The sequence below is a fragment of the Peromyscus leucopus genome, chromosome 3, assembly GCF_004664715.2.
Source record: "Peromyscus leucopus breed LL Stock chromosome 3, UCI_PerLeu_2.1, whole genome shotgun sequence".
NCBI lineage: Eukaryota > Metazoa > Chordata > Mammalia > Rodentia > Cricetidae > Peromyscus > Peromyscus leucopus.
In genome coordinates, this window is record NC_051065.1 from 57,440,174 (window position 1) to 57,467,888 (window position 27,715).

Here is a 27,715-nt window from a genome sequence, read left to right on the forward strand (position 1 = left end):
TGTTCTGTGGCTGAGCTTTCTGAACTGCTCTGCTGAGTTCTTTCCTTACTCCAGGCGAGGCATTTTCTTCCCTCACTGAAAAATAATGGACAAGGTGTCTCTGTGACCCCCACACAAGAGGTTCGTTGATGTGGCTCACATTGGATTTGAGGCTTGATGGACAGTGCTTTTAAAATGAATACTGTGTTAAGACAGACAATCTGTAATCAGCATATTCATAATTCCCTTTGTTCCCCAATTGTGTGGAGAATTGTCCATACCATTCTAGGTCATTGTAGGTCAGCATCACATTTTGAAGTGATACTGTGTTCTGCTGAATCAGTCTGTACAGATGTGGATTTAAACTCTTTTTCATGTTTCTCGTCTGAACTGATCCTTTTGGGCTTCTGTGTTGATACCGTGACGTTCATTTACTTGTTTGTTTCTTGTGTTGCTTGTGTGTAAAGTTTTAAGTGAGTTTTTGTTTTTTCTGGAACATTCATCTGTGGTATAATGAGAACCCTGATGGTTAAGATGCCTGAAATTCAGTAAGATTTGCCAGTTACGACACTACAGCTTCTTCAAACAAGATAGCTTTGGTGTTTGGAGTTTCCCAGTCTTCTGTAAACGACAAAATCGCCTGTGTTTAAAATAAAAACGCATACACATCTACACATTTCATTCTTTTCTCTCAGGTCATTCAAGTTGCTTCCCTGTCAGATCAAACACTGGAAGTGACAGCTGAGGAGATTCAGAGGCTGGAAGGTAATGAGACTTGAGAATATGGGGACTAACAGATCGACGAGGGTGAAAGTACTCACCCTGTACGGTTATCGGTGTGTTCACAGGGACTCAGGTCATTGATACGCACGTCTGTTTGCAATTAGTTACTCTTGGAGAAATGCTATCCGGTGCCCTAATTATTCTCATTTCTTTAAAAAATAACATTTTCTGACACACAATTTCAGTGTTTTAGATGTTTGAATATACTGCTTCCTTTTTTCCCAGAAAACGTTTCTAATGTCTTCTGCATACACACAGGTTACAGAAGTCAGTGGGAAGAGAAACAAGAGAGCTGAGAAAACATCTCTGCTCCCATGGGATCTGTAGCTGTGTGTGCACACACACAACTGTGTATGTGTCGGGGAGAATGATGCAGTGCTAAAGTTACTGTGTGACAGGGTTCCTGGACGGAAGGCCACAGTCTTTAAGTGTGGAATTTTATTGTTTACTGTTCTCAAAGGCAGGCAGGAGTACATTTCCTAAGACGAGGAGCCCAAGCCTCAGGAGTTATGCCCCGGTGGCATGTCTAGTGAAGAGTGGACCTGGGACTTCACTCGAAATGACTCCATTGTTATCACCAAGGCACTCTGCAGAGTTCCTTTAAGATATGTGAGATACTGTGGGAGGGAGTTCTCAGGAAGGAAGGATGTTTTCCAGTTAGCCTGGACCAGGCTTCCTGAAGGTGTCTGAACCAGGCCTCAAAGGGGGGTACGAGTTATGGGGGATGAGAAGCCTAAGCAAGGCCTGGACATGAAAGGACAGCGTGTATGCCGGGAATCTGGTAATCCAGGCTGGCTTTGGTCTTCAGGGACGGAGAGACACTGGGTGGGAGATAAGGCAGAAAGATAAGCAGGCTCCAGATTTCCTTGCTTAAATACCAACTGGAAAATAAACCCGTCTAGTTGTATGCTCATGAAAGGAGTGCACAGACTTCGGGTCTTGATTTTATCCTGAAGCAGCCTGTAATCAATGCGTGCCTGTTTACTAAAGAAGAATGTGTTTGTTAAGGTTGATGTAGGTCAGGAATTTAACTTCTGATTTCAAGACAGGGTTCTCAGGAAGTCTGAACACACTGGTTTTGTGCAACTCAACTGTCATTTTACTGGGCTGGTTTTTGTTAGGGAGGATAAAGAGAATCTGAAAACGACAGGAATTTATCTTTGACAGATGCCTCTTGCCCGGCAGAAAAATAAGGGTTCATTGTAACAGAGATAATTGAGTCTCCTCATACAAGCGCTCCCAATTTTAACCGGGTTATATAAGCACCTAGATTTGGCCTTTAATTCATTGTTGAGATTGCTGCACCAGAACATACGGGCACATGCAATTTTCTCTTCTGAGATAAATTTGCACAGCAAAATAGGCTCTTGTAAAGTAGGACGCCATAATGTGTGAGTAATATTAGTGTTTTTCTGGTGCTCTACATGGATAATAACTCCGTCAGAGTGCCTGGACAACAGGCTGTATCTGTGTATGTGTTGGTTACCTTTGAAGGATGCAAAACCCTCCTTTTACAAGGTTAATGCTTTTTCCTAACTTAAAAATAGGTTTCAAGATGGCAAAAATATATAAAGAAGAAAATGATAATAAATAGTAATGAGCGTTGATGTTTGGGTCCATTTTCCTGCATCTCACGCCTTACAGTGCATGCTCTCTTTGTACAGCTTCAAATTAACATGTTTTTCATGAAGTCATTAACCAGACTTCAAAAACATGACTGTAAAAGTTGTGTTCTTTGAGACATACCTTAATTTAATGATTCTACTGTTGGGCATAGCAGTTTTTTCCTGATTTGTCACTTTGATGAAATAATGCCACACTGTGTTCTGTGTAAACAGGCATGTGAGTCTCATTGTTCATTGAAAATGAATCGCTGCAGATGGTCGAAGGTGAAACCACTCCCACACCATCCCCAGTGTGGTTGTGACCTGCATGCATTCCTGTCAGAAGTAAATGGGAACACCTTGCCACTAAAACAAAATAATTAACCCTTAGAAACTACTCGCTCATGCAGTGGATAAAAATTTATATCTAATCATTTTATTTTTTAATTCCTAAAGAAATTGAGCTATGTGTATATGTATGTGCATGTGCCCACATACATTCATTTACTGGGCCTTTCTCTTTTAAAATATTTTTATATGTTGTTTCCTATTTTATTTTTCTAAAACAATGCCCATCTTTTTTTTCTTATTGATTTGTGAACACTTTGGATAATTAGTATCTTTATACAACAAGAACCAATATAATACTGAAAATGATGAGGAAAATCTTTGATTATTTGTAACAATCTCCACTGAGTCCAGAATTAAGGATTAAAACTCAGTTCAGAAAGGACTGACATGTTTTACTGGGAGGCAGTCAATCAGGAATGTACCACAAGTGGTGCTTCTTCATTGGAGTCTTCACTGAGACCCAGAATAAAACTTTGCGTGAGATTAGGGCCTAGAAGTTGGTGTGGTGCTTGCAGGTGGGGTGGTTGTATTTCTAAGGGAATGTTTCGTCGCTGTAGTTATTGTAAATGAGATCTTCATGTTTTCTAATCAGTGTAGAAGAAAGATGTTCTATGTGCTTATTAGCATTATTAGCATTATTAGCCTTAGGTTTGTCCATGTTCTCCTAGCATTTGCTTAAAGGTTTTGGCATACTAAGTTAAATTTTAGTCTTTTTTAATAGTTAAGCCTCTATTTCTTCTTTCACTGTATTTGCTAGAACAGAAAATCCCCAAAATGCCAGGCGGTGGTGCACGCCTTTAATCCCAGCACTCAGGAGGCAGAGGCAGGCCTGGGCTACCAAGTGAGTTCCAGGAAAGGCGCAAAGCTACACAGAGAAACCCTGTCTGGAAAAACCAAAAAAAAAAAAAAAAAAAAAAGAAAAGAAAAGAAAAGAAAATCCCCAAATGTCGTAGCTTTGCCCCCCTCTATGTTCTTAAAGATTATTGAAGACCTAGAGAGCTTTGTTATATGTGAACTGTGTTTATTCAAATTGAGTATATTAAAAAATTATTTTTGGTTTGTTTTTCAAGACAGGTTTTCTCTGTTACACCCTGGCTGTCCTAGAACTCACTCTGTAGACCAGGCTGACGTTGAACTCACAGAAATCCACCTGCCTCTGTCTCCTAAGTTCTGGGACTAAAGGCATGTGCCACCACTGCCCGGCCAAGTATATTAAATTTCAACCTAAGAATTTAAGCAATATTTACTGCCACATATAAAAATATCAATCCTAATCCCATCACAAACAAAAACTGTGTGTGTGTGTGTGTGTGTGTGTGTGTGTGTGTGTGTGTGTGTGTGTGTGTTAATAGGGATCAAACCCAGGACTGTATGCATGCATACTAAACACATGCTCTTCCACTGAGTTTTATCCCCAACCCATAAAAGCATATCTTTAGAGTTAAAAAAAAAAACAAAACATTCCATTTCCTACCCAGAGTTTTACCAAGTGGCTCTAAGTATTTTGTACATTTCTTTCATGTCTGTTTTAATAGACAGCCACTGATTTTGATATCTGCCTTTTGTCTTCAGTCAGTGCAGAGTGCTGTTTGGATTGAAGTCTGGGAGGCAGATCTGGCTCACGTGGACCTGTAGTTAGTTGGGAGAAGGAGGGGATTTCACTAGCCATTTCAGTCAACTATAGACTTTTCTTTGCTACTGCAGAAAACCTGCCAACTGGTTCATTGTCCCTCCTGCTTCCCTCTCTTCCTCCCTTTGATACCCCCGACCCCCCTTCCCCCTTCTTAGCCTAGCTTCAGCCTCCCAGTTCTGCTGGATCACAAGCCTGGGCAGCCTGCTCAGCCTGTGGTTCCGTCTGCCTTCTGACCCACATCGACGGACTTTTACATTCCGTCATATCAGAGTCCTGTGGTCTGCCCCATGCTTTCAGTGGATCTTCTTCTGCTTGTGTGTGACATCATATTATACACTGCTTATTTGTCACATGTCACTTTACTGAGCTATGGAGATCAGAAATGTGTCCAGTGTGGGGAGGCTCTTCATACTTCACCTCCGGGTGCCAAACACAGATTCCAGAATTCTGGGTTTTGTTCGAAATTTAGCCACTGACAAGAAATACCATCAACTGATTTATTTTAAAAGAATGCTCACTCAATTCATCTTTGAGACGATGTCTCCAATCTCTGAATACACAAGTCTAAGGACCCAGATTTTCTTACCAAGAAAGACCCCTGCAGCAAAAATGGCTGGCTCAGCTACATTTTAGCATTCTAACCCTTGTCCTTGACATTGCCATGGTGTGTATATATATATTTATATATATACATCCCTTTCATCACACAGAATATTCCAAAGGCAAATACCTACATCACAGAGACAGTTCTCTCATTTTTCTGACCTAGGGCCTTACTCTGTAGCTCTGGCGGGCCTGGGACTTCACTGTCTCAAACCTATCAATCCTCTTGCCTCAGCCTCCCAAGTGCTAAGATTACAGCTGGGAGCCACCACACCGGTTCAAGGTCAGGTTTAATGAAAAGTATTAATCATTGTTTATGAGGGACACTCTTTAGTATGACTGCCAAATGTATTGACTGCGAGAGCATGTGCAGCAGGGGGAAATGTGACTGCTAATAAATGTGGTGCTTCCCGGAGTGCTGGGGTTTTCACACAGTCGTCTTTGTACCGTGAGAGCAAATCAATACAGCTTTAAAAAAAATGAGGGCGGTTTTGAATTTAGCTCCGTTGGTAGAGTACTTGCCTACCAAGTTCAGGGCATTGGGCTCCGTCCTCAGCTGGGGTGGGGCCGGGGACAGATAACACCTTAAGAAATAGTTCTCACTTAGTAGACAGTGTGACTGGGTCTTGAGCGCTTCTGGGGTTCACCTCACTGCATTTTGAGAGCTCTCTGTGTTACAACTTTTAGGATAACTTAGCAATAGTGATAGGGTTGGTTTTTAGCTCTGTACCAGTGGAGATGCCTAATAAGTGAATTCCAGCCCTGAGACTCCATGTGGGCACTTCTTTTTAAAATTTAAAAAAAATCTACATTTATTTGTGGGTGTAGGTGTGAGTGGGCATGCACACATGTGCAACAGTGCACATGTGGAAGTCAGAGGCTGACTCCTGGGAGGGAACTGGCTCTCTGCTCTCACTGTGTCCTTCTCAGGGATCAGACTCATATCATCGGCTTGATGGCAAGTGCCTTCACCCGCTGAGCCCTAAGTGTTCCTTCATTGCAAATTGTAGACAATGACTCTGCAACTCCAGAGGCTGATGCTGAAGTTGCTGCCGAGACCAATGGGAGAGGGAGCCCTGGGGAGCAGCCACCCAGTCCTGTCCAGTTCATCAACAGCCCGGAAACAGGCGACTCAAGTCGCTCCACTCTCCAGAGGTACTGGTGTCGGAGTCGAGCATTTCCTGTGTGTGCTGACCCATTTCAGTGACCGACATCCCGCATTTGAATCCCTGGCCCTTTGCAGCCTTTCTCTTTATTCCAGTGTTGCCTGAGTCTTCTCACCTCTTACCGAGTTAATGTGAGTGGATTAATAGGCGCATGTTAATTTTACGTCTTGGTTCTGTTCTTCTCAGCCCTTCTACAGGTAGGCTAATTAGGGTCTTGCTTTTCCAGGTACTGTGTTTCTGTTCTGAGTATGAATTTCGTCCTGTCTACTGAAGCTCATGTTGTCCTGTCTAGAGTAAGAAAGACACAGTGCCACAGAATGCCCTGGCATGGGACAGGCACAGAAGAGACTCACAGCAGTCATTGGCATTTATTCCAAAACCGCACATGGCTCATCCTTTTTCTTTACGATGACTTGATTCCTTGCATTACTTCTCACAGATATCAGCTGTTGGTTGTGAGACTGGTGCTGGTTTTCAGCACGTATCCATCCCATCTCCTCACAAAACGATTCCGCTAGAGAAATCTCTAGCAAAAAAAGGACCATCATTGGTGCCACTGGATTGTTATTTTCATAGCTGCTTTTGTGAAGGGGCTATAGAAAAATGGAAGTAAGAGGATTTAGGTGGGGCTGGGGAGAGGCTCAGTTAAGAGCACTTGTTGCTCTTGCAGAGGACCTGGGTTCAGTTCCCAACACCCATATTGCAGCTCAAAACCATCTTCTGACCTCTGAGGGCTCCTGCAAACATGAAGTGCACACACACATACACCCAGGGATACACACACAGGCACACATGCAAACACATACATACACCCAAGTGCATGTACACACACACACACACACACACACACACACACACACACACACACAGAAAGAGATTAAAAAAGAAGAGATATAGACCACCAGTGCTTCCTCGGAGGGTGCAGGTTCCTATCAGATAAGTTTTCTTCTCCTTTTCTTCATTGAAATACACACTGTGTAGCATGGAGTCATAAGTGTTTATTGGATTTAAATGCAGATAGTGGAGTCCTGTAGTGGGAGAGGAACAAGACAACACACCGATCTCTGGTTCAGCAGCACCTTAACACATCCGAGAGTTATCGATAGCCTCTCTCCACTTCCTTACGGACACTTCGCCCTTGCCGTTCTGTTCATGGGACCTGGTCTTCTTAGTCCTCTGATGTTCTACACTTTCTTTATGACATTAAGATGGCAGCTCATGTTTAATGATCTCAGAAACAGAACTGTCAGTGATGAGCTCCTGTATTTTAATCCCAGCTCTTCTCTTGTCTCATTATATGAATGAGACATAACTCTAAAAGCCTCTTCAGGCCCATCATCTTCCTGTATAAATTGGAAGTAAGTGCAGATAACTATTGAAAATAAGGCTCAGTGTCCATGTCGGGTAGGCCATTGTGTAAGTACAGTCACGCACCACGTAATGACAGGACATTCCGAGAAATGTGTCATTAGATGATTTTCTTCCGTGGTGGAGTATAGAGAGTGTCCTTAACAAACTAAAATGGCTCCTCTACCACTCTGCAGTGCCATCTTAAGGGAGTGCCGTTACATTCTGTTCACATGTGACTGGAATGTCTTCACATGGTCCGAGACTGGATGTGAAGTATATAAAACATTATTGGTGCTTTATATTGTGTTTATATACACACAAATCCTTTGCATTTTTCTTGTCCTGCAAACCTTAGTCTCTGCTCATTTATTCTGTTTTCTTACCCCTTCCATCCTCTTGGATTAACTACCCCCTCTTTCCTTCTCTGAATGTTGCCTTTGTTGCTGAAGGCAGCATGTGCCCTAAACTTTCTACTCTTCAGCCTTCTAGCGACTTAACATGCATTCTCTGAGGATAATGATGAATACACACCAACTCCTTCTTGGGCTCCAGTATGGTAGAATAGCATCCACCCAGCCCTGCCTTCTGGAAAGAAATGAGGCACTCTGGCCATTTAGTTTTTCTTGGGGGTACCCTTGAGAAGACAAGAAACCCTCATCTCACCATTCTACAGAGACACATTTGACCTTTCAACCTCGCACCCCTGACTGGTTTCTGATGACCTGTTTGTTCTGCTTGCAGCGTCATCAGTGGCGTTGGGGAACTGGATGTAGACAGAGGGCTAGTGAAAAAGGAAGAGCCCAGTGGTAAAGACAAGCCTTATCCGGACTGCCCCTTCCTGCTGCTAGATGTGCGGGACAAAGACTCTTATCAGCAGTGCCACATTGTCGGGGGTAAGAGAGGAGGAGGAGGAGGAGGAGGAGGAGGAGAGTCCCTCAGTCCCAGGAGCGGAACCTAGCCTTCTCCAGGGAAGCGGAAAACTAGCCCAGGTCAACAGTCAGGGAAACTGTCTGTGCTGGCTCCATCCCGGAAGCCCTGGGAGTGAGCACCCCCACCTCCTCGGGAGAGGCTGAGGTGTTCTCGGGGCTCCCGGGCCCAGTGCACAGTGCACTGAGCAGGGAAGCCGTTGGCTCCTTTGTTCATGGCCCCTCTCTCCTTTCATGTGTGATGAAGAACTTAGGTGTGTTTCGTTTATGGCTCACTGACTTTGAAAGTATATTTACCTCGTAGACTGTGAGCCAGCTGGGAAGTGGGGCCAGACTGGAAGAGAGCTCAGGGCTTCCTAATCTTGTTCTTCTCTTGTAGCTTACAGTTACCCAATTGCAACTCTGTCCAGGACAATGAACCCCTATTCAAACGATATTCTTGAGTATGTATCCTTTGTTGTATTTTAAGGAGTTGGATAGTATCAGGATCTTAAGACTCAAACTTATCCTAACCATGTGTGGAAACTGCAGAGGACCTTTGACACTAACCAGGTTAGCGGATTTTAGATTTTCGCTTCCTAGCAGCTGCTGAGTGACCTAACAGTTGAGACAGATCCTCTTCAATCATGCTTCACTGTGCCAGAAAATACTAGGTTAAGGAGATACAGTTGGTCGAGGTTGGCTCTGAGACTGTGGTTCCTCTAGAAAGCTTGCCCAAATGGAACTTAAGTAGTAAAGACTTTTCCATTTTCATTTTTATTCATAATAACCATACAAGTAGAAAAATACTGAAAATATTACAAAGGAGACTGAAGCTCCTGTCACCGTGCTGCTCTCTCTGGTTCTGACTGTCTCCTCCTGTATGTATGTGTGTGATTTGTTGCTGTAAAACTGAAGACCGGCTGCAGCTGTCATTCACAGCTGGGATTTCCTGTGCTGATGTAAGCTGTTGGTGAGCTCCATTTTTGACAGTCTGTAACATCTCCTTGTCAGGCTTCCTTCTAAACTGCCCCTTCGCTGTGGACTTTCAGTGTTCTGTTGGATGATGGTAAGGAAGCCTCCAGTGAAAGGGAAAATGGGGGCTCTGCTCTCTCCTTCCCAGTGCTGTGAAGGAGAAAGAACTAGAAGGTGGGATGTGTGCAACTTGTACTGTCAGGACCTCGGTCGTGCTCGTTCCAAACACCGAACCTTAACTCACCTCCCAGAAAAATGCTCACGGCAAGATCATCATTCTCTACGACGACGACGAGAGGCTGGCGAGCCAGGCGGCCACCACCATGTGTGAACGCGGGTTCGAAAACCTCTTCATGCTTTCTGGGGGTGAGCAGAGTTGCAGTCCGCCTTACACATCCAGTCTGCACTCAGCAGCCTTCAGACCCACACTGTCACCTCTCAGTGCTCAGTGCTAGGACCTTAGCGTTGGGCAGAGAGAAAGCCGTACTGTCTGGAAGGAGCCGGGAGTCCTGTGAGATGTCTGCACATCTGTCTGCACGTCTTTGTGGGGTTTGTTTTGGGGGGAAATGGGGAGTTTCATCTTTTTTTTTTTTTTGCACTGTAGATTTTCTTGATTTGAGGCCTTGATGTTTTTTGAGACAGGACCTTGCTATATAGCCCAGGCTGGCCTCAAACTCTTAATCTTCCTGCATCAGCACCCTGCTGCTAGGATTACGGGCATGACCACCAGGTCTAGCTCGCACATGGTTTGAATTCCTAAGATAACAGCATTGCTGCAGGGTTTTGTAAGAATGCTAAAAACTTGAGCAAAAGATTTCCTATGGAATTCTTGGCTGGCATTTCCCGTTTACATGTTGACACAGCAGTGAAGGATGATTTCAGATCTTCAGCTTGGTGATGAAGGGTTAGAAGATACACAGGCCTCTTTTAGCTTTGCTGGGGCCTCGCTATGTTAATCCTGCTTTTTCTTATGCTCTCCTACATCTAGGTCTGAAAGTCTTAGCTCAGAAATTCCCAGAAGGACTGGTCACTGGTGCCCTGCCAGCCTCTTGCCAGCAGGTCCTCCCTCATGCTTCTGCCCGGAAACGATCCAGCCCCAAAATGCCACCCCTGCCAGCTGAGAACAAATGGAGATTTACCCCAGAAGACTTGAAAAAGATAGAATGTTATCTGGAAGCGGAGCAGGGCCTGGCAGACAATCATAGTAAGAGCTTCTGACCTTTGTTTCTGGTGGAGCTTGAGCTGATATCTTTGGCTATCCCTGATCATACAAAAGTCCCTTTATTATCCATATTCTTGAGGTACTTGAGGTCCTGTGCATGACGCAGGTGTTAGTGAGGCTCACCGGTGATGGCAGAGATTAGGCATCGAGGACAGCCGTGGAGTTCAGCACCGGTGTCTGAGGCAGGGTGTGGGCATCCAGATTCCTTCTTGGGAGATCCGCCCTTCCTTCTCTGCTTTTGGGTTTGCTTAAAAGCCTGCCTGGAGCCTCCTGCTCTGTCTTCCTGCCTTTGCCTGCTGCTTTCTCTTTCCCTCCTCAATCGCCCCTCACCCCGTATACCCATCTTTACCAAGGAAGAAGTGTGAGATAGACCAGAGTTGTTGAGGAGAGTGAAGGGGAAGAAAACAGACTGTGTGAGCGTCACCCACCCCTCCCCCTTCCCCAACAACAAGCTGATCTCAGGGACGAGAACTAGATCCTCCCTGGCCCACAGTAGACTCTGTGGAGAGCTTCATCAGAAGTGGCCATAGGCTGAGCATCGTTGCCTTCCCAGTGTTCTTGGCCGATTGTCCCTGGGATCCTTCTTGCATCTCTGCCCCTCTTTCTTGCTCCCTTCAGGCCGAACGAACCAGAATAACTCCGGCGGAAGAGACTTGAAGGTGCCTGCTGGCCGCAGTGGCCAGAACCTGCCCACCGGGGGCCCTGCTGGCCACTCGAACCCCCGCACACCCAACAGCGGTCACCTGCAAGGCAAACCCTGGAAGTGAAGACCTGTGTCATGTAGTCCAATAAATGTCCCCTCCTTTTGGAACCCCCAGCACTCCCAACTTGGTCATTTGCAGAACTGGTGTAGAGAAAAGCCCCACTCCAGGCCAGACCAGGCCCGCTCCTCCTGTTTGCAGCCCCTCCCTTCACTCAGGAAGGATTTTGACAGATGACCACAAGAACCAGAGGCTTGACAGGCTCTCCTGCCCTCTCTCTTGTTTACAGGATAGCCATGTCTCTGGAAACTGAATAGGAAAAGAGAAAGATACTTTCTTTTAAATAAGGTCCAGCCTGTTTGGTCTGTAACCAGTGTTGTTTTGTAATAATTCCCTCACATCTGCTGGTGTGTTCTTCCCAGCCAGCTTTTTTTCATTCACTGTTGATTTCATGAAAGATTCTCCAGGTGGGCCTGCATTGGCCCCTGTCCCGAGGGGTGCAGATGCGTCTTGGTTCCCGCAGCCCACGGGCCCAGTGGGGACCCCCCCCCCAGGCCAGGTGCCTGGCTGAGTCACTGAGCCTGTGTGCTGCAGGCTCTGCTGGGAGTTTGAGGCTGAGGAGTCTTTAAGCATGGTTCCATCTTACTGGTTTAGCAGAGAGGCGCTATGCCAAATAATCCCCTTGTTAAATGGTTCCTGAGACCAAAAAGGTGTGTGCTCAGCTGCCCTAACACCTAAAGGAGGGCCTAGTAGAGGAAGGTGCCAGCGTCTTCCAGCTCGGTGCTGAGAGCCCCGGAAGGCCACCACAGCTGGCCCCTCCATTGTGAGCCTTAGATCAATTAAAATTTCCCATTGCCTAGTTTGAGCCCAGCTGTGTTAGCTGGCTAGCAATCACAGTCACTTGAGAGCATCAGGGTCGTCCTCGCTCAGGCAAGGGGAAGGCACAGGTGAGGAGGACTCCCGAGTCCTCTGTCAGGGCTGACAACCCTCGAGCCCTTGCCTAAAAATACAGTATTAGTCTAATTGAGTAATGAGTGCAATTTCCTGCTTGCTTTTCATTCTCACGACTGAGCTGTGATTAGGAGGCTGTGATTATAGATTCTGGTTTTGGCCGGAATTTTGAATTGGCATTAATTGAATTGCTAGATGACTGACATCCATTCTCTTTAATTGGGGGAACAAAAGACCTCAGGTAAGGATGAGGCGCATGAAGTCACGGGAAGGAAGAGCCCTGTTAATTTTTATGGTCTGTGATCGGAGCTGTGATAAGGGACTAAGGAATAAATTGTGCTCTTTGTCATGGCAACCAGTTTCTGAAAAGCCAACTGAAAATTGCCTATCCTTAGGTGGTTACTGCTGCTGGGTAAGATTCACCTTAACAGTACTATTTTCTCACCACTAAAAAAAAAAAAAAAAGGAAAAAGAAAAAGGCCCTACAGTATTTCTAGCATGAGGGCTGTGTTTGTAAGAGAAATAAACGTAATAAATATCTCATGGAGACATGGAGACATATGGAAAAATAACTCAGTCAGCCCAGCTCTGTTTCAGAATGTGTTTATTCTTCTCTACTTAATTTCCAAAGTGCAACATTTTCCAATGCTTTAGAAATCAAACAAACCAGGGACATTGTTCAGATGTCAAGCCGTGCCCAATTTTCCACAAGATTCTCGAATCTTGTATAAAATTCAGCCAACGTACACATAGTTTTAATGAGAAGCCTGTCATGTTTCCCCATAAATTTATTGCCTGAGAACTTAGTTCAGCCTTTTGCTAATGCCAAAACGCACTGGCTTTTTATTTTCTTTACAGCATAGATAGAAAAATGCAAATTTTTCCACATTTGATTTTCCCCTAGCATGGACAAGATTTTCAGTCATCTTTGACACATATACATTCCTAAGGAAAGTATTTTCCTCGGGAGCAGAGTTCTGGCTTGCCACTTTAACATGGGCTAGTCAGGAGGTTAGACCTCGTCATCCAATTCTATTTTGAAAGAACCATTTTGCCAACGGATGGTAGTGTCAGAAACTATTGTATAGATGTGCAAAACCGGGCTAGCGAAAGCAGTTAAAATTGCTGTGTGTGTACTGGCGTGGGCTAGCAGGCTGAATGTATTTCCGTGTGCTTCTCCACAGCACTTTGCCCTGCTGGCAGATTTCAGACTTCCAAGAGACCTGATCTGATTCCGCACTCAGTGTTACTCTCCGACGCTGTTGCTTCTTAACATTCCGCTTTACCAGTTTCTTCATTAGAGTATTTGACATGTATTATTTAAATGATCAGTGATACTTTGTGCAATTATGAATGTTGAAGATTAAAGAACATAGTTACTAATTTGTCGTTTGCTATTAATGTGCTGAAACCTGCCAACTTCTCTCTTCCTCTCTGTCAGAATGATTTGGGGGAGCCCCAGGAGACTAGAGTGATTTGAAAGCGTACCTCTTTTTACTGTATTTCCCAGAAAGGCGTATGCTCTTTGCATCAATGAATCTGGAAATCATTCCAGTTTAGAGCAAGAGACCATAGCTTTCTAGTCAAGAGGCCTGTGTTTTTCCTGGAACTCAGGCAGGGACAGATTGCTACCTTGGACAACTGTTTCCTGGCTTTTGTGTCATTGTGCTGGTGGCTGGTTTGTTCCCTTGTCTGGAGATTTGTGCACTCCACGAAGAAGATGTTCGGTAGTGTATGACGGCCTTAGCTCTACCCGGTATCTCCAAGGGGATATGTATTTATGAAAGAGAGGCTGTTAAGGGGGTACTTATTTAAGAAGACAGACAGGAAGGAAGTCAGGAAACAAAGGACAGAAGATAGAAGAGAGGCAGGAAGTGGCCGGAGAGAGGAAGGAAAAAGCCAGTGTTCATTCAAAAACGGGAACATCCTGGGCTGTGACCTCAGGCTGGGTCTGTGGAAATCTGTGGGATGAGTAAATAGCCTAAAAGTAATTTTCTTCTCTCTCTCTCTCTCTCTCTCTCTCTCTCTCTCTCTCTCTCTCTCTCTCTCTCTCTCTCTCTCCTCTCTCTCCCTTCCTCCCTCCCTCCCTCCCTCTCTCTCTCTCTCCTCTCTTTTTCTCTCTCCCCAGTGGAAAGCCAGAACCAGCAGTCATGTTGGACTTGATGTAAACAGGAATTAGAATAAATAATGTCCGTTAGTTGCTCAGGGAGTTTTTCCTGTGGTGCTATTTAAATTATACAGAACTTAAGACATTAAGCTACTCACAGGCAAACAGAACAAAACAACCCTCCTCTTCTCTAATCCCTTGTGGGGTATAAGTTGTCAGAATCCTGGGCTGGAAGAAATATGTCAGTGATTTTTCTTGTTTTTTTCCTTCCTGCCTGGTTGTTCACTGGCTACAGAATCTGGCTTTTATGTTGTCGGACATGTTGAGGGGATAACTAATTTCAGCCCACCTGGATGTAAATCCATGACTACCTCTTCTTGCTCAACCCTGAAGATAACCAACCATTAAGAACATTTAACAAACTGTTGAAAGTCTTTAATGTGCATTTATGTTCTTCACAATTAATTCTTCCAAAGATCTAAGACCCATAACTTCTTTCTCCAAAAAACTAGAACCATGTGGATTATAATTCATCAATTAAATTATGTGAATATGTTGAGTTCACATAATTCAATTATTTTTTATTAACAAGGATATTTTTCATGTGAAAAACAGTGAACAAGGCCCAGTGATCAGAATGCACTTGGGTGGTTAAACTCTCCTAGACTTTTAGTAATTATTGAAATCAGGGGCTGGGTAAAGTGCTCACCATGCAGACACGAAAACCTGAGGCGTTCCCATCCCCAGCACCTGCATAAAAGGCCAGGCATGGTGGTACATACCTGTGATTCCAGTGTTGGAGAGGCAGAGACAAGGACCCCTGGGACCTGCCTGTTCACCAAGTCACTGAGCTCCAGGCTTGGTGAGAGAATGTATCTCATAAAATAAGGTAGAGAACACCTGAGGAAGACCTCTGGCCTTCATCACACACATGAACATGTTTATATACATATACCACAAACAAAAAATCATTGAAATTATGGCATCCTTAAATGAGAGCCTAAGTCAGATATAGCATTAAAAAATATACCAGTATAAGTTTATCCAGCCTGAATTCTGAAAGAACAGGATTCAACACACAATTTTTTGTGAGTTCACAACCTCTTCATTTGTCCCACTGAAGCCCCTTCCTTGAATGTAGAAGCCAAGTCCCTTCAGCTGTAAAGCAAAGTGTCCTGACTCCTGGTAAACCTCACAAACAGAGGTCATTTACTTAGGAGCCATTGACAGACAGATGGACACATTTTCACAAGAAAATCAACAATGGCTTCTCTTTGAAATTTAGATGAGGAGCTTCCAAAGGGTGGGGTTCAGCAAATAGTCGGGAATAAGTAAACTCTCAGGACTGTGGCTGGCTGGGGTGTGCTGGCCACACGTCAGCCTGCTGTTCTGGAGACTCGGCAAGCTCATTACCTTTTGTCTCTGGACAGCTTCCTCTTGTGTTTGCAGCCATGACTTTTCTCCCTTCTCCAAAAGGTGCCCAGAGAGCTGCCCTTGAGTTATTTCACCTGTTTCTGTCTGTTTTCACAGTTCTTTTAGTAACCCATTCATCATTCCAGGTAGCCCTCACAGTCTCCATCTAAGGGTTATTTTCCCTTCTGTTTCAAAACTAGAAAATGCCAGATAATGCCAGCAGTTTATGTGTTAGGCAGCGCCCATGGGTCTCTTTGGTATGTTTTGACACCTTCAGTGTTCCCAACAGTCCAGTGAGTGGCACTCCCATTTTCAGAAGAGGAGACTGGGGTTAGAGAGTTCACACTGTAACACTGACTAGCTGAGAAGCTGGGACTCAACCCAAGAATGGTGGCTCCCAAGCAAAACACTGTGGGCTCTTGGCTTTGGCTTTCTAGGGCAGACTCAGCCATGCTCAGTCTTCCTGGGTGATTCCTCGGTCTACCCATGGGAATGTAGCTTCTGCTTGGCTTTTGGGTGCCCTTCCCTCTTCATCAGTGGCATTGTTTGGAAACTGCCTCGTACCTACCTACCTCAGCAGAACTCAGCGGGGCTCATGCAATAGTTGTGAGCATTTTCACATCTCCACTGTCTGTGTCAGGGGCCCTGTCTCCAGCAACAGCAGTTTGGGGGTCTTTGTTTGTTTGTCCACAGACACATAGTGAGCTTTCACTTACAGAATGAGAGTTACAAAATTTTAACCGACTAGTGCCCTCTCAGACGGAACTGTTCACATAATAAAGCATGCTGATGTGATTGGTGTCTGAGCTCTTCTTCTTTGATAACATTTCTGGTTTAGGCTGACACAAATTTCAAGAACTGGTCAATGGCCCTAGACCTGTGTGTCATGGGGAAACTGAGGCACAGCTTCTTGCTGCAGCCCATGTCAGCAGAAGCCTTACTTCACCATGTTCTTCTCAAGCTGCATTTGGCACTGTGGCTGTGCTTAAGAGGGACTTTTAATTTTCTCTTTTTTCTTTGGCAATAAACACTTGGCTGTCTCCATCTCTGGGGTTTTTAGATGATGCTCACAGTTTGAGTTGCCAAATGAATGCAGATCCTGAAAGCTTCAGGGAAGAATTCATTACCCTTTGACGGGTTCTCAGGTTTGATGGTGCTCAGTGCTTTTCCCAAAGCTCTTCTTGGCCCGGACACTGCAAATGTTATGGCTGTTCATCTCAAGTTCCTCCAGGCAACATCTGGGGCTTAGTATGTTCACAGAATGATGTTTCCCTGGTCCTTCAAGCAGGAGCCCCTGAGCACCTTCCAATCCTAGTCCCTCATTCCCCTTGCAGAACAGTTGCCAGATGATGAATAGCTCTGCACTGGTGAGGGAGGGAATGGGTGAAGTCATATCTGGACTGTATTCAATAACACTTCAGCTTCAGGCCAAAGCCAGAGAGCTAAACACCCATATCCCAGTGTTAATTCAAGAGACTACCTGAAGACTTCTCGTGGAGAAGTGATGGCCCCTGGGCTTCACTGAGAACCACCTGGAATGGCCTAAGAAAGACTTGAAATGAATTCACTTGAAATAGAGCCCTATGAGGGGCCCTGGAGACTCCACATTAGCATAATACAATCCGGAGATTGCAATGGGAACTGAATGTGAGCAGAAAAAGCTCTTGGGAGTCTCCATCAGAGCTACAGCAGAGGACTTAAAGTATGTCCCAACTGGGAACCTGTGTAGTCCCAGCCTTGTTAGTAACACAGCTATCCACAATAGCAATCTTTCTAAATATAAACCAGGGAAAGGTAGTGAAAGGAGATACTGGCACAGAGGGTCGGAGTTTAGACAAATTATCTAAAAAAGAACTGAGTAAAGGCTAAGGTGGCCATTCCTACGGCCGCTGTTGGTAAGCTGGTGTTAAGTAACTTTACACATAGCCCTCCCCATCCCGAAGCCGACTCTAAAAGCCATTGAAGAAACTGGAAGTATAAAGAGAAACCCACCACCACCTCTACCCAGGGCACCACAATTGCCGCCGGGGATGTATCCTCAAGGGTGTGTGTATGTGTGACAGTGATACTCATAACATACTGTTTGGTGGCTAGCTTTTTACAGAAACAGCTATTGGTATATAAATCACATGCCCTGCATCTCAGCTATTTAAAGAACCCAATGATTTTAGTAAACTTCGGGAACTGTTCAACCATCCACACCATCCAGTTTTAAACATTTCCATCTTGTAACCAGCTTCTTTCACTCCCTGGGCTGTGAACAGCTTTTCCAGGTGGACACAGGTCTTGTGTCTCCCGCCGTGTGGCTGGGCCTCACAGTGCCCATACTGATCCTGATGAAGGCTCCTGGTGACGCACTTGGCTCCTTTCCTGTTCCAATCTTGCAGTTTAGTCCAAATATTTTCATAAATTCCTTCAAATGGATTTGCCGAGTCAAAGAGGTACTATATTTAATTTTAAATAAGTCAAATTGCCAAATGTACAGACAGTTCTCCTCCTCCCGGTGGTACAAGGCTATATTTATTTCTTCATACCCTTGATAACACTGTGTGGCCAGTCTTTTGTTGTCCAGCAATCTGATGAAAGAAATATGTTTTCCTTTAATATAGAAGAATTTACTGAGGATCAGTATCTTTCATGTTTTATTGGCTTTTTTATCTCTTCTTTTAGGAGATGGCTGCTTTTCTTTTGAAATGTTGGTTCTCTTCCTTCAATCTTTTTTATTTACCTTTTTGCCCTCAAAGTTATTAATACTTACTTTCATTTAGGTTGTAGTATTTTCTAAAATTGTTATCTTTTAACTTTATAAATTTATATACTTTGTACCTGTGGATTTGTAACTCTGCCAGTAGCATAAAGCTTTTCTCTCAGCTGAAATATCTATAAGTGTTAATAAATTCTGTATCTTGCCAGGTGATGGTGGCGCACGCCTTTAATCCCAGCACTCAGGAGGCAGAGGCAGGTGGGTCTCTGTGAGTTTGAAGCCAGCCTGGTCTACAAAGCAAGTTTCAGGACAGCCAGGGCTACACAGAGAAACCCTGTCTCCGAAAAACAAAAACAAAAAAGTTCCATATCTCTAATATGCATTGATTATCAAAATTACTGTTAATATAAATATCACTAAATGTCATGCGCTTGACCGAACAGTGCAGCCTCTGCCAAACACCCCCCACCCCCCCACCCCCCCCCCACCCCACACCCTACCCCACACCCCACACCACCCCACCCCACCCCACCCCCACCCTACCCTACACCCCACCCCACCCCACCCCACCCACCCACACCCCACACCACCCCCCACCCCACCCCACCCTACCACCCCCACCCTACCCTACACCCCACCCCACCCACCCCCACCCCCACCCCACCCCACACCACCCCCACCCCCACCCCCACCCACCCCACCCCCCCACCCCACACCACCCCACCCCCACCCTACCACCCCCACCCTACCCTACACCCCACACCACCCCCCACCCCCACCCCCACCCCACACCCCACACCCTACCCCACACCCCACACCCTACCCCACACCCCACACCCTACCCTACACCCCACACCACCCCCCACCCCCACCCCACCCCACCCCCACCCACCCCACCCCACCCCACCCCCACCCTACCACCCCCACCCACCCCCACCCCCACCCCCACCCCCCCACCCCCCGCCCTGTGGAATTCACAGTGCTCCAGCCCTTACTTTGTTTTGGAGACAGGTCTCATACCTCCCAAGCTAGCCAAAGATGACCTAGAACTGCAGGTCCCCTGCCTCTCCCTCCCAAGCATTAGGATTATAGGTGTGCATCACCACACACAGTTTTTTGAGGTGTTGAGGATCAAGCCCAGGGCTTCATGCCTGCTAAGTAAGCACTCTACTGGCTGAGGTACATCCCTAGCCCCCACTTTCCAACTTAAAACTCTTGCTTGCTTAGAACCTTACTTTTTGAACAATTCTGAGAATTCATAATAATTTGGACATGGATATTTTAACAAGCCTAAATGACACACGGGCCAGGCATGGTGGTGCATGCTTTGAATACTAGCATTCATGAGGCAGAGGCAGGAGGATCCCTGTGAGTTTGAGGTCGGGCTTGTCTACAAAGGGAGTTCCAGACCAGCCAGGGCTACACAGAGAGTCAGTGTCTGTCTGTCTGTGTCTGTCCCTTCTCCTCTTCCTCCTCCTCCTCCCCCAACCCCTCTCAGTAAAAGTAGAGTTCTTTCAACAATTACTAGGCACCTGTATTCCAAGCACTGTTGATGTTGGAAATGGAATGCCAAGGTGGCCCTTGCTAGCAGGGAGAGCACAGTTCATTTTAAATTGAGTTCTACCATCTGTTATTTATAAAATAATGTCATCATACTAACCTAATAATTTTTTCTTACCAGTGTGTATTAAGCTGGTAACTAACTTCTTGCTTGGTCAAACTAAGCAGCTTTGTCTCTTGTCACGCGGCTTGAGGGGGAAAACTTTCCAAAAGATAAGGGAGTCTAACCAGATCTTCAGTCTAAACTACCTTTTTTTTTTTTTTTTTTTTTTTTTGCTGTTGTTTGAGACAGGGTCTTTCTGAGTAGCCTGAGGCTGGGTCCAAACTCAAATCCTCCTGCCTCTGCCCCCTTCATGCTGGAATTGCAGGGCTGTATACCACATGCCTGGCTGGAAAGACCTTTTCACCTTGTCTCCTAATCTTAGTATGCAGACATTTATGTGTAATCAGCCTCATTCTAATTTTTAGAATATTTGGTAGGAAAAACAGTATTAAAAATAGAACTCGTAAGATGAAAGGCTTTTTGACCTTCAGGCCATTTTTTATGGAAAAGACAAGACTTAACTCTGGTGCTGGAAGCATCTTGAAATCTACATGGCAGAAAAAGGGACAGGCCACCAATCTCACCCCAGCCTGTCTACCTGCATCTTTCTGCGTCATTGTCCCCCAACTCCACATTCACATCCAAGAGACACAGAGGAAACCAAGGTCAATTCTTGCTTTAAAGAAGGTGGTAACGCCCTGTCTTGTGAAGCCAGTTGGTAAATGTGCTGGCCTGAGGGTCACCGTGCCAAGGAAGGTCAGCTTTTCAGAGAGGGGTAGGACAGGAAAATGGGAAAGTGGGGGACAGAAACAAGAGGCAGCAGAGGATTTGGCAAACAAAATGTAAGCTGTTTCTACCCTTCCTGGTAAAGTGTCCTCAATACGCTACAGTTACTCAATGTCCCTGGCTGGACATTCAATCTTTATCTTCAGTAAATGATTTCATTTCACATCAGTGTTTTCTTCCAATGTAATTCTGTAGTGGGAAGCCACGTTGTGCTTATAGTGATCTGTTTGATTCACCTGCAACATCGCCTTTGGGCAGCAGTGGCCACTAGGATTATTATATTCTATACTCCAGGTTACTGCTTTTAAAGATGAATGGATACCATCAGCTAGACTGCTGTACATGCTGAATTCCTCTTCACCATGGGGTGCCAGGCATTTGGTTAGCAGCTGTGGCTGTTACCTGCCACTAAGATATGAACAAACCACCCCACTGCCTCTTGGATGCCAGAGAATTTAGGGGTCATCTAGTTCATCCACCATACATTTTCATTGAGACCTGCAGGAACTTAATCACTTCTGCCTCAGGTAAAAAAGTGGGCACTCCATGTGCATTCCCCACACAACACCCCAAGGTTCTTTTTCTTGTACAATCAATTTTATTGAGTTGCCCAGATGGGGCTAGGGAGAAGGGAGGGGTAGGGGGCAAAGCGCTGCTTTAGTATGGGTGTTTGAAGGTGTGGTCCATGATGGTTAGAAGGGCCAGCCATGTCTCCTCAGCTGTGGGGATGATCTGGGAGGCAGGCAGCAAGAAGCCTCGGAGCCCAGTGTCCCGCAACTCAAAAGTGAAAGAATACTTGATGCCCTGGCTGTAGGTCCAGTCAACAGTGCTCCCACTGGCTTGATCTGGGGTAGGAACAAAGATGAGTGTAAGGGTTGATCACTGCAAATATCGACATGGACTGAGCACCAACGCCCAAGCCTTGTGTAGTGCCAAATAGAGTCTGTGTCTTCTGGAGGCTGCTGTTGACACACAGTGGGTTTCCAGGAAACCCCTGCTGGGTCTAAACCAGGAGACCACCAACTGCAAACGCCTGTCTGGAAATGGTCTCCACCCAACAGTCACCTCAACGACACCTCTAGCTACGCCAGAGACCCACCCTTGGGTAACCAGGAGTCAATCTCCAGGGGCTCCTGGTCAAGGCAAAGCCTCTTGCCTGTCTTCTAGAGGGAAATCTCCATGACTTTGCAGCACACGCTGGCTGACAAAGCTGCTTGTGTTGAACTGGGCAGTGGGGAAGGGGGGTGGGCTGCACAGTAGAATTTTACTTCGGGACACTAAATGCAGCAAACATCATTGGACTCGGCTTAGGAACTGTTTCCAAAGAAAGCCTGGGATCTCACTGCAGCCCACTACCCACCTAAAACCTGGGCCCACTGGACGGAAGTGTGTGAGGTGGTGTGCCGCTCTCCCGCCTTGGCACCTTGGCCTGCTTTTGCCTGCCAGGCAAATTTTTTGAGGCAAAAAATTCCCCAAATACCCCACACCACATCACAGAGCACAGCCTTTACTCTAGAAAGCCTAGAGGCCTATTACCTAGACAGATGGCCTCTCCTGGCTTCCCTTCATTTCCTTCAGCACTAGCCCAAATTCCTCTCTGTCTGCAAGCCTGCCTCTTACCCTGGTATTCAGCCTCCACCCCAGTACTCCTGATGCCCCTGGCCTGCTCTGCTGTTCCCCCTCCATCTCTCACTTAATCCACTGTGGTTTCTAAGCACATGGGCAGGCCTCCTGCCTGGATGGTGTTTGCTCGTTTTATTCACTCTCTACTCCAAGCACACAAGCCGAGGCCTGGTGCGGTGCAGGTGCTCAGTAAACACGCACCGACTGTATTCCGAGTGCATGTGGCAGTGACCCCCCAAGGACATCTCATGAACCGTGGAAGGAAGGGGTGGAAAGGCGTTTCTTAAACAGAATTTTATGGTGACCTATAAATCCCATCAGAGTTCCACCTCATCCGTGCAGGGATCCAGATGTAACCTCAAGATAAGAGGACAAATGTGCTCAGAGGAGCCTACTGAACAGTGTCAGAAAAGACAGAGTTCATATCAGGAAAAGGCACTGTTCACCCTCTGAAGGGTTCAGCCAGCGACTCCCAGATCTGAGCACCTGAAGCAAGAAAAGCCAGCTAATGCCGGTTTCTGGGCCACCAGTAACTTACAGATTGTATCGATGATGCTGCCATACTTGTACTTGGTCCCATACAGAGATGTCAAGGCCGTCACAGCAGACTTAGCTAGCTGATCCTGGAGGAAAGATCCAGCAGAGCCACTGTCAGGGCCAGGGGAGCCCAAGTACTGTCAGGGTGGCCCAGGAGTAGGCACCAGCTAATCAGGCCCCTGGCCAAGGACATGGGGCCTGCCCTTAAGGTCAGCCCTACACTATCACAGCAGTATGATCCCTCCATCTCCTCCAGATGGCTGGTCCACGTCTTCCCTCCGGTAACACCGCAGCTCCAGGTGGAGTTCACGGATTCAGGGTCTAGCCTCGCCTCTTGCTCTGTCCTGCGACAGAGGTGACTCGGCCACACTGTGCTACTGTTTCCCAGCAAACGAAGTCGGTCAACACCAATCATCCAGCCAGACGTCCCAGATCATCAGGAGACTCTGGGCACCAGGGACACTGGTAGGCTCTTAGCCCTTAATCAGCTCTGAGGGGTGAAACCCAGGTTCCTAAAAGTGGGGACACAGAAGGAGCCTGGACAAAGGGCAAGTGGGGTCATCACCCACCAGCTCTTCCTTGTCGGGGGCTGGTTCTGACGTGTAGCCGTAGGGGTAGAGAAGGAGCTGAGAGTAGCTGTGGATGGAGATGAAGGCCTTGATGTTCCCATGGTTTGTCACAAAGTCCACGATGGACTTGACCTCTACTTCAGAGTTGGCAAACTTGCCATGGTAAGTGTCCGAGCAGGGGTTGCTGCTTGCTCCGGCCACTGTGGGAAGGCAGAGGAGACAGCTAGGTCTTAGCCCAAGTGATGTGGCTTCCACAACTTCCACGGCTTCTAGTACACTTCATGGAGTCAGGTAGAAGTGGGGTGCAGGGAGACCTCACCCCTTCCCCCGGCTTAAGGAACAGCCAGTCATCACATCACCTGGAGCCCTGCCTCCTTTTCTAGCCAGGTTTGGGTGGAACAGAAACCAGTTTACACAGGGGCATGGCCAAGGAAGGCCAGAGTTGGTATTTAGACATCTCCAAGAGAAGCTCTCAGACCCAAATTCCAATTCTTCCTACAAACGAGGGCCCAAGTCCCTGAGTGCCACCTCCAACCCAGAAAACCCTCAGGCAGAGCCAAGAACCCACACTCTTCCTCACTGCTGGGTCCAGAAAGCGGTAGTGGAAAAGGAGGGCAAGAAGCCACGCTGTCCCATCCCTGCCCCAGAGGAAGTCTTACGCCCAAAGCCAGCGTCCCAGTTCCTGTTGGGGTCCACCCCAACACAGAGCGAGCCCTGTGTGCGTGATCGAGTCTTGCGCCACATGCGATTCTGAAGAAGGAAAGAGGATGAGCCAGGGACCAGCACTGTCGGCTGTGACGTTTGCCACAGGATAAAAGCTGCTATGGAAATGAGGATCCGGGCCGCAGCAAGGGTCTCAACCCAGGGCAATATTGGCGCCTCCAGGACATTTTACAGTGTCTGGAGGTGTTCTGTGTTATGACTGACTGAGGAGTTGCTACTGGAACCTAATGGGTAGGCGAAGAGGCTATTCAGTACCTGCCCAGATAGTCCTCAACAACAAAGAATCATCAGTCTAAGATGGCAATGGTGCCTAGGCTGAGAGACCCACTTCCATGAGGACAGGCCTGCCTGCCCCTTCCTCCACTGAGGGGGTCACTTGTGGGACTCAAAGGTACATCCTGCTGTCCTAGGGAACAAGAGGTAGTCTGTACCGTTTTGTGGGTGTAGGCAAAACCATCAGGGTTGGTGACAATCTCCAGGAAGATGTCCATGTTGTCAAGAATGGCGGTGAAAGCCGCGTCTTGGCCGTAGTCTTCAGTGATCTGGTGGGTGAGGGAGAAGGTAGTGTGTTAGCCAAACTGGCACAATGGACACATTCCCCGGCCTCCCTTTGTGGCCACTGCCTCTGGGAAGGGGAGGTCCAGCCTCCCGTGGCCTGTGCACACCAGTTCCCCAGCAAGCAAGAGCCCCCTCATCCCCCAGCTTCACCTTTTTTGCGAACCAGACGCCGCTGGCCTGGGTGACCCATTCCCGGGAATGGATGCCAGTGTCGATCCAGATGGCTGGGCGGTTGGTCCCTCCAGTGCTGAACTGAAGAGGCAGGGAAATAGGTAAAGGACAACTTTCCACCCAGGCCTCGGTTCATCCCCTCCACCTTGGCCAGAAGCCACCAGCTCTCTATATACCTAAAGTCGAGGGAGGCTGCTGTGGGGACTAGACTTTGTGGGGTTATAGGGTCAGGCACCAGACAGGGACCCTACAGACTTCCAGGTCCTGGCCTTATTCTGATGCTTGGATAGTGCACTGTAGGAAGTCAGCAGGAAAACATGTTATCTGGATGTCAGGACTCCACAATACTTCTCATAGTGCAACTCTTGACTGGTAACACTTGGGTCATCTCAAACTTTGCATACATGCATATGGCCACCTACGCCAGTATGGATGCTCAGACCTTCCCACATATCTGCACAGGGACTGTATAGAACAGTGCATTCCCTTGTGTGTCTATAAGATGTGTAATCCACACCCTTACATGGAGGTCCACATGGGGGCTCATTTATATGCATACCCTTGTCTACAGGTGGGCTTCTGTTACCTTCAGTACATAAATGGGGCGACCTTCAAAAGTGTTGCCGATCTGAATCTTGCTTACAAGCTGTGGGTTCTCTGTCACCAGCAAGTCCATGAATTCATAGATCTGAGATCAGAAATCAGAAAGAAGAAAAGGAGAGAAGGAGAGACTAAATGGATTCTGGGAATCCAGACGCCTCCCTTAGCAGCCCTGTAGTGCTGGGCTGTCACAATTGACCACAGCGGCCACACAGAAACAGCATGGATTACCCACAGCCAGATCAGCCTTGCCAACCAGGAAGCAAAGTATGCTGCTCTGGACAGAATCTTCCAGGGCTGTCCTCACCTCATCCAGGGTATGATAGGTGGCATAATTGAAGGTTTTGGTGGACAGGGCCCTGGCCTGGAAGGCAGACATCTGCTTCTGTTCCTCATCCAGCAGTGTCTGAATGTCTTCAATCATGATCTCATAGTTGATACCGTGAGATTCCAGGAAGACTTTGACAGACTGGATACTGGTGAAGGGCACTCGGACATCGATGGGGATTCCAGGCCGGACAGGGTCTCGCCAGAAGTCCAACTAGGAAGAACAGGCGGCGGCACCGTTAGAGGGGGTAGAGGCGCCAACCAGGGCAGAAAGGGGGAGAGCCAGAGAAGGGGCATTGGCACTAGAAGCCCCCACATGGCAGGAGGTGATGCAGGGGTGTGGGAGCAGAGAAAGAATGGAGAAAGCTTGGGAAATGGACTAAGTCCAGTGTGGTCAGGAAACGGCCAGAATGGAGAGGCTTTGAGGGGGACGAGGCAGACAGAGGAAGTGGGGGAGAGGTCCTGACATGCCACCAGATTCTCAAAGCTGCCAAGATCTGAATCTGGGGGTCTAAAGTCATTTCTCAACAGCTCAGTCTCATGGCTCTTTGTGGCGAGGCTGGGTCAGAGCCCAGGGACTGACCATGGGCAGCTGTGGGGACCTGAGGTGGTCCTTGGGTCCCCAGGGAGGCCTGCATTGAATTGCTAACCTGCAGATGCTCCAAATCCTCCAGCTCCTTCACTTTCTGCACCTGGGCTTCATTGGCTGCAGAGATTCGGAGAACCTGGTGCCTGGGCAGAGCAGGAGGGGCCCTGAGAACTGGAGACACCCCAACACTTCCCAGGCTGGGCCCGTAGAGGTGCAAGGGGGTCTGAGCAATGGGAGACCTGAACTTCCTCACATCTCTCTCGTGTTTGGAAGCTTCTAGACTTCCCCATCACAATTTAGACTAGTTTATCTCCAAGCCAACCAGACCTCCTCTTTCTCCTTCTAAAAATTTTTTCTCAGAGCTCAACTCTTTCAGGGCCCAGAAGAAGCTGGGCCCTTCCAAGCCCTGCCCTCCCAACCAGGCTGCTGTCCCAGGGTGGTGTCGGTTTGTCTTCTCTGGCTGTGTTTCCACTTGTCTGTCTATCCTTTCCCGACACCAACTTGAGGAGAGACCTTTCATCACCCTTTAGGACACCCCCTCCTCTCCACACCCCTACCCCACAAAGTTCTCATTTCCAAAGACGGCCTCCAACAGCACACTCAAAATCAGCAGCTTCCACATGTTGGGGAGGTCGAGCTGAGGCCCAGGCTGAGGTCTGAGGCCTTTTAAACGCTGACAGGGGTCCCTGGGGACTGTTCCCCTCACATCTGGATCCGGTCCCACGGGGAGGGAGAGGTGAGAGCTCCAAACTGTGGCACCTTCTCGTTCTTCCTGATAAAGTGGTAGGGAACGAGGCAGGTGGAGAGATAAGCCAGGCTTCCACCCTTGACCGTGACGGTCAGCTGGGCCTCGGGCCTCCCAGCTGGGATCACTCGCCCGGCTTCCCACAGCCCCAGGTACCTTGTTGTTGGTGCACTATGTCAGAAAGAAGAACAGACATATTTGTGCTTTTCCACAGTCTTAGGATTTATTGGGTAACAATAAATGCACAAGTTATATCAATTTCATTGGCTTCAATTCACCAACTATGGATTTCACTCAATATTCATGGCCATTGGCAAACACAGATTCTTCCTGATGGCCACTACTAACTCTGTGATCACACATTACATTCCACACAATACTAGAGCGATTCCCCCAAAGAGTTAAAGTAGCTTCTGAGTTCAGAGGGACCTTAGTAA

At 47.1% G+C, this 27,715-nt stretch overlaps 2 protein-coding genes across 3 annotated transcripts in view; one reads left to right on the forward strand and one right to left on the reverse strand.

The window, feature by feature from the left end:
* Cep41 (centrosomal protein 41) overlaps positions 1 to 12,792 on the forward strand; it is a 46,880-nt gene extending 34,088 nt beyond the window's left edge. For both annotated transcript variants that reach the window (XM_028866170.2, XM_037203676.1), the window contains exons 5-11: positions 675 to 744; positions 5,964 to 6,108; positions 8,211 to 8,362; positions 8,775 to 8,842; positions 9,601 to 9,715; positions 10,338 to 10,553; positions 11,190 to 12,792. In XM_028866170.2, the coding sequence (XP_028722003.1) occupies positions 675 to 744; positions 5,964 to 6,108; positions 8,211 to 8,362; positions 8,775 to 8,842; positions 9,601 to 9,715; positions 10,338 to 10,553; positions 11,190 to 11,338 (915 nt within the window). In that variant the 3' untranslated portion in view covers positions 11,339 to 12,792. The remainder of the gene's footprint in view (positions 1 to 674; positions 745 to 5,963; positions 6,109 to 8,210; positions 8,363 to 8,774; positions 8,843 to 9,600; positions 9,716 to 10,337; positions 10,554 to 11,189) is intronic.
* Positions 12,793 to 21,411: 8,619 nt separating this feature from the next.
* Positions 21,412 to 27,396, reverse strand: Cpa1 (carboxypeptidase A1). The gene is made up of 10 exons (XM_028866173.2): positions 27,091 to 27,396; positions 26,595 to 26,676; positions 25,925 to 26,158; positions 25,604 to 25,705; positions 24,997 to 25,098; positions 24,720 to 24,830; positions 24,225 to 24,315; positions 23,566 to 23,765; positions 22,998 to 23,082; positions 21,412 to 21,681 (listed from the first exon to the last, which is right to left on the reverse strand). Exons 1-10 carry the CDS (start codon positions 27,153 to 27,155, stop codon positions 21,494 to 21,496), a joined length of 1,260 nt encoding a protein of 419 aa, XP_028722006.1. The 5' UTR covers positions 27,156 to 27,396; the 3' UTR covers positions 21,412 to 21,493.
* Positions 27,397 to 27,715: the final 319 nt, after the last annotated feature.